This window comes from Sinocyclocheilus rhinocerous, unplaced genomic scaffold (genome assembly GCF_001515625.1).
Source record: "Sinocyclocheilus rhinocerous isolate Xijiao unplaced genomic scaffold, SAMN03320098_v1.1 scaffold2251, whole genome shotgun sequence".
NCBI classification, from domain to species: domain Eukaryota; kingdom Metazoa; phylum Chordata; class Actinopteri; order Cypriniformes; family Cyprinidae; genus Sinocyclocheilus; species Sinocyclocheilus rhinocerous.
Window position 1 is genome coordinate 74196 of NW_015647027.1, and position 7214 is coordinate 81409.

Sequence of the window (7214 nt, forward strand, 5' to 3'; positions counted from 1 at the left end):
TTTTTTGACTGTTCAAAAAGGTTTGGGTGAATCTCCCACTTTCATTTTTTTCTCACTTTTATCCATTGTCAATCACTTATTATGTTTCAACAACATCAGGTGGAAAAATAATGTGTCCAATATTTAATATAAATATATTTATACATATAAATCTCAAACAATATATTTTCAATTTATATGAGCTGACATATCATGGCTGGACGCAAAAATATGAGTATTGTTACCTAATTTATAATTACCTATATACACAAATTTTTTTAAAATTTTTTTTTTACAGAAATTAATACATTTATTCAGCAAGGCTGTATTAAATGGACTAAACTGACAGTAAATATGTTTGTAATATTAAAAAATAATATAATATTGATATATTAATACTATTATAATAACATTATTATATTTTAATATTTTAAATATTTCTATTTCAGATAAATGCTGTTCTTTTGAACTTTCTATTCATCAAAGAATCCTGAAAAAGTACCATGTTTTCCTAAAAAAAAAAATCATTATATATATTTTTTATTATTTTATTATATAAAAAATATTTTCACAGTATTACTATTTTTACTGTATTTTAGAATAAATAAATGCAGCCTTGGTGAGTATAAGATACTTTTTTGTTTGTTTTTATATTAAAAATTATTATTATACGTCAGAGTAGGTATGGCTGAAAAAGATGTTTACATGCTCCACAGCTATTGAATTATTTCTGTATAGATATAATCAGCATATTCAGGAATTCAGCAGTGTGATGAATAGCAAAATGTAGGTCAAGAGACTCTTAAAAATGTAGGCCATGATGTTTCTTTTAAATGTTTGTAAATATTTTAAATAAGATTATCCAACATTCAGATTAATACAAGCATATCGCCAGTCACCTTAGACGGGTTTCTCGAACATATCTTAATAGGGTTAATGCATTTCCATGACATTAACGCACAATAGGAAACATATTAAACTCAATTTTGCGCTTCATGGAGTAATTGTTTTACTGTTTTTTTTTTGTGGTAAAAATGACACCCTTTTGTGGTTCCCTTTGTGACAACTTACCCCATACAGTAGCGTGACAACATGCCCCTGTGTTGGGAGGCAGTGGAGATTCTCAAACTTCAGATCTGGTATAAAAACACTCCGCTTACAAAAACAGAAATGATGGCACACCTAAGAATGATCTACACAACAAAGAGCGCCACTGACCTACTTTCATCATCAGTATTATTATTCCAGAAGATGGGCCATATTGGGTTCCTGTCATTGTCCTAATTCATACAAAGATTCAGTGACAATGTGAAGGAACACAAACCTGTCCCATCATCTTCATCATCATCATCATCAGCTGAGGATGAACCCTGAGCGCAACATCTTCAGCAGTTATGATGATGATTATGTCATTATGTAGCCTACTCACCCTCAAATATGAACTAAAATGCACTTTTAACACACCATCTCTGTATTATTATAAAATGTATTTAGTCACCACTTGTAGCCTATAACACTTGAGTGTGCTAGTGTATGAAAGATGGCCTTTAAGATACTTTAAGTAGCTTACATTATGGAAGTGTACTTTTTTAAAAACCTGGGTTACACTGTTCTTAAAAAAATAATAAAATAATAATAACCACGACAAAAACACAATAAAAATGTTAAAGTTATGGGCCTCTACATAAATCCAGATGCTTCAGAACCAGTGTTATTTTAGTGTAATTGATATAGTATATAAGTATATAATAAGTATTTAATATCGTTTTCATTATACTAGCTTTATTTTTATAATTAGCTTTTATTTTTATTTTTAGATTTAGATATGATTTTAGTTTCATTTTGACTCAGTTTGATGTGTGCTTTTATCATTTTGATTACTTTTTTCTTTAAATATTACCATTTAAGTTTTATTATTATTTTTTAGTTCTGTTTGTTACCAGTAATAGTAATAGTTTTAGTTTTGTATTTTTTTTTATGTTTTATTACTGTGTTCTAACAAGAAAGCAATCAGTGTTCATCTGTACGGTACATTTTCATCTGTTATTTAAAAAAAATGATTATTAATGTGTTACTTACTAATAATGTATTATTACTTTTTTTGTTAAAAAAGTTTTGGTTTTATTTTGTTATCCTTTCTGATTTTCTCCTCACGTGTAATTAAAATCTTTTGTTGTATTAGTCTGGCTTCTTGCAATAACCCCGCTATAAATGGCACACATCAAAATAAAAGCACAGAACTATAGAGGGCCACCTTTAGCTGCCAAATCTTATGAAATAGCGCCACCTGCTGGTCGATGGATAGTTTTTCCAGTGCCTACTGTAGTGCTGGCCTTCTTGCTTTTACTTTGTTTTACAGAGGTGAATACAAATAGAGATCATATCGTAAATTATATATCAATTCTTGCGAAATTCTTTATACATAAAGCCAAAATAATCAAGATTCGACTTCTTTTTAAAATCTTTATGAAGATTTAGGCTATTAACGGTTGTTTGTTGTAGGCTATAGGCTATTGATACATTGCGGAAAAAATGCAATTAAAGTGTTTTACAAGGCTATTAGTCGTGTGTGTGTGTGTGTGTGTCTGTGTGAGAGAGAGATCATCAGTCATGAAAGAGACTGAAGAGACTGATTCATTTTAAAATTCTTACAAAGTGGTATTTAATATATCAGCCTTTACATTTTGAGAACATTAAACAAACAAAGCAAGCAGCACACACAACCCATAAAACGGGGAAACTTTTTATTGACGCAATTTGGCGTCAAGGTTTGATCATGAATATTAATTAGGCTACCTAACGTGACTGAACGCTCAAAGAAGACTATACTGATATGATTATTTGTTGCGATCAAATTTATAGCAAAGTTTGGTAGTTCTTGGTTCAGGGTTGGCATCAAGACTATTAGATTGGTATTCAGACTATTAGAAAGCATAAATAAATAAACAAATAAATAAATAACAGGGGCTTAGACGATTAGAAAGAATCAATCAATAAATCAATCAATCTAACGTGACTAGATGCGCCAACAACGGTCACCAAACAACGTCACCATGGCCGAATTAATATTTATTTAGTCATTTATTTATTTATTTAGTCATTTATTAGACGCTTTTATCCAAAGCGACTTACAAATGAGGACAACAGAAGCAATCAATTGTAGTATTAAAACAACTAAAAACAGATCCAAAACTAAAAGCTAAAACTTTATAAATACTACCTATACACATTTTAAAAATAAAGAGATTAAATAAAAATGACAAATGCATACAACAAAATTTAAAAACTTAACATTTAAATGAAAAACAAAAAAATTAAGCTAAAAACAATTCAAAATATTAAAGAACAAAAGGTATAAGAGTATAATAATGATTCTAACATAACACTAAGCCAAACACCAAAAAAAACAACTACATATGTGTATGTACAACCACACACACATACATAACTTACTGACACATTGTAAGAAATAGTTATAAAAAACTGAAACAGAAGCGAAACAAGTAATAAGAAAGAGGAGAAATAAAAAGCGATACTCATTCATATTATATTCATATTCATATTCAATTTCAATTAATATTAATATATTAATATTCATGAGCTACTTAATATCACTATCGCTGTAGTGACATCAGCGCGCCGCAATGAATATTCATGAGCTCAGCCCTCGCTGTAGTAGGATTCGCGATGTCTCTCTCCGGATGTGTTCATCGCAGGCGGTAGTGATCCAGCAGCAGCGGCAGCAGTAGCAGCAGCAGCGGAGGTGAGCGAGTGAGAGCGACTCTCTCAGCAGCATCATGGCGGAGCAGAGCGACTCCCCGGCGGCCGTCCAAACCCCGCAGCCGGCGCTCACCACCAGCTGGCCCATTGTCAAGGAGGCGTACGAGCTCCAGGAGGTGATCGGTATGTAGTTGCAGATGGATTTGAGCCCGTCATTGGCTTTGGTTTGTTGCTTTGGTTTGGGCCTACCGGCTTTTTCCCCATATGATGACAGCAATGCAATGCGGATATGACAAGTGGAGCTTCCTATCTTATGTTTTGGAGCTATTAGATGACAGTGCACATGTTACGAGTGATGATGCTTTATAATAGCACGTGTCCAGTGAGACATCAGGCTACTGTGAGGTTTACAGCAAATGTGCTGTTTTCATACACAGGGAAGGTTATTTTGGCCAAAAAGTGCAACCAAGTTTCAGGGGTTTGAAGTTGATGCATTGCGCAGGCTGGTGGATATTTAACAGAGCACTAATAACAGTGACAACAAGAGTCGTTATTATGATTTAATATATTTTATTAGTATTCCCAGGAGGTGATCGGTGGGTAGTTGCAGATGGATTTGAGCTTGTCAGAGGCTGCGGATTGTTGCTTTGGTTTGGGCCTACCGGCTTTTTCCCCATATGATGACAGCAATGCAATGCGGATATGACAAGTGGAGCTTCCTATCTTATGTTTTGGAGCTATTAGATGACAGTGCACATGTTACGAGTGATGATGCTTTATAATAGCACGTGTCCAGTGAGACATCAGGCTACTGTGAGGTTTACAGCAAATGTGCTGTTTTCATACACAGGGAAGGTTATTTTGGCCAAAAAGTGCAACCAAGTTTCAGGGGTTTGAAGTTGATGCATTGCGCAGGCTGGTGGATATTTAACAGAGCACTAATAACAGTGACAACAAGAGTCGTTATTATGATTTAATATATTTTATTAGTATTCATATTCTGAGTGTGTAGGGCATGTGTGCATCTTCTCTGCACTTGCACGCCTTCGCACTGTCTGTGAGATTCAAAGGTGTCATTTGCTGCATGCGATGCGTTTGCGCTCGTCTCAGGACGCCCTCTGCTGCTCAGATTGAGCGCTTCTCATCTCTAACAAGTGCATTTAGTCATTTTTGCTAATTCAGAAGGTTCTTCGCAAAGAAATGAACAGCAATTTTGAGAAATTGAATTACAATTACACATTTATATATGTCACCTAAACACAAGTGGCGTATCAATCTCACAACACACTGATTTAACAATTTACATATTTTATGTTTATGCTTCATAACTGCCAAATGTACACATTATTTTTTAATTAGAATTTATATGTATATTTTATATTATACAGCACACAAAGGGCACATATTAACCCTGTAATGCCGGACACATGAAATAATAGTCAGAATCTAATTTAATAGAACAATTTATTGAAACTTCAGACTAAATATGTAATCTAAGAAAAAAAAACTTTCTCTAAATAATTTATTTCTGGAGCTCGTACTCAAGGAAAAAAAACTCAATTATATTCAGAGGCCCAAATGGAGCAAAAATATTCAATTTCGTGCAGATGCTGATATTTGTATGGCCAAAAATTAAGATAACATTCTGATAGCTTGTATTGTAAATGAATGAGATCTTTATAACAGTATAGCAGATTACTGACCTAAAATTATATAAATATCAGCTGTCACTCCATATCTCCCAATAATTTGTCTTAGTAAGATGATACATAGTTAGTTTTATGGTCAAAGCTCTGTAGTTGCAAAACCTATAATGCAATGCAATACAATAATGATTGAGAGATAAACAATTAAAAATGTTCCTCAAAAGACTGATGATCATATTTAATACTTACATTTGAGCATGATTTTTCTAAAAAAAATAAGATGTCTGGATAATCAAGTAAACCAAAGTTGCTTCAGTCCAGTTCAACTTGAAATATTATAAAAGTTATGTAAAAGTTATTCTTATGTTAACTTTATAAAACTCCTTAAAGATAATAAGAAACAATTATGCAGTTGTGGATGTGTAGTTTAAGCATACCTGCTTATTATATTTGTAAAAACCATTTTGACTTCACTTGTGGAATGGTTAATATGAGGCCATAAAAGCATGCATAATAATTATAGCAAAAAGACTGTTTGCAGGATGTCAACTTTCCAAATAATGATCGAATTTTAATTGTATGCGTGAACTTTTCCTAATAATCAATAGCTGTTATTTTATGACATTTTTCCTTCTGTTTTTTTTTTTTTTCATTCATTGACATTTCGCTGCATTCTCAAATCCCTAAAAGTGTAACTCAAATTGAGTCCGCTGCTATTGATGGACCCACTGCCTGCAGATATGAGGCTCCCAAAGTAAATAAAGGCCCTCTTCATGGCTGTGAGCGCAGGGGGGTTGAGATGCGTGTTAAAGCAGTAATCTATCAGCTCAGATAAGAGCTAGCATTACCGGAGAGCTTCTCTATAGTTTCTGTGCACTTCTTCTGCTAATCGGTGCGGTGCGTGGTCAGGATCCCCTCCTTATCTGTCAGCCGCAGTTGGCAGAGTGTCACACACACTTACGGTGTGAATAGCAGCACTGCGTTTGTGTTTGTGCATGTGTGTTTGTTTATAGTCACAAATGTGATGTGTCATATCTGATGTGAATCAGCAATTGGCTATTAGTGCATTATGTTTTATGCATTAATTGTCTGGAAAATGTGGAATATTTTCAAACAGGCTTTGTGAAATTGCACACCTCCTTTTCAAATGCATTTGAATAGACTGATTGTTGTCATTATTACACTATTTTATATATATATATGTATATATATATATATATATATATATGCATGATACAGTTCAAAAGTTTAGGATCAGTAAGACTTTTTATTAAAGAATGTAATACTTTTATTCAGCTAAAACGCATTCAATTGATCAAAAGTGACACTAAATACATTCAAAATGTTACAAAAAATTTATATTTTAAATAAATGTTGTTTTTTGAACTTTCTGTTCTTCAAAGAATCCTAAAAAAACAGTATCACAGTTTCTGCAAAAATATTAAACCACACAACTGTTTTTAACATTGACAATAAGGAATGAGCAGCAACTCAGCATATTAGAATGATTTCTGGAGGATCATGTGACACTGAAGACAGGAGTAATGATGCTGAAAATTCAGCTTTGATCACAGGAATAAATTATATTTTAAAATATATTCAAATAGAAAATAGTAATTTTAAATTGTAATAATATTTCACAATATTATTGTTTACTGTACATTTTATCAAGGAATTACAACACATTAATAAAAAAAACATAAAAAAATCTTACCGACCACAAACATTTGAATGGTATTGTACTGTATATAAAATATTATATATTGTAATATTATACAGTATAACTAAATAATTATATAATTTAATTATACCTATATAATTATATATTACATAACTACATAATTATTAGTGCTGTCAAACGATTAATCG

At 32.3% G+C, this 7214-nt stretch overlaps 1 protein-coding gene across 2 annotated transcripts in view; it reads left to right on the forward strand.

The window, feature by feature from the left end:
• The first annotated feature begins 3644 nt into the window (after positions 1–3644).
• The window catches only part of LOC107708317 (STE20/SPS1-related proline-alanine-rich protein kinase-like), a 76672-nt gene continuing 73102 nt past the window's right edge, over positions 3645–7214 (forward strand). For both annotated transcript variants that reach the window (XM_016512504.1, XM_016512506.1), the window contains exon 1: positions 3645–3882. In XM_016512504.1, the coding sequence (XP_016367990.1) occupies positions 3777–3882 (106 nt within the window). In that variant the 5' untranslated portion in view covers positions 3645–3776. The remainder of the gene's footprint in view (positions 3883–7214) is intronic.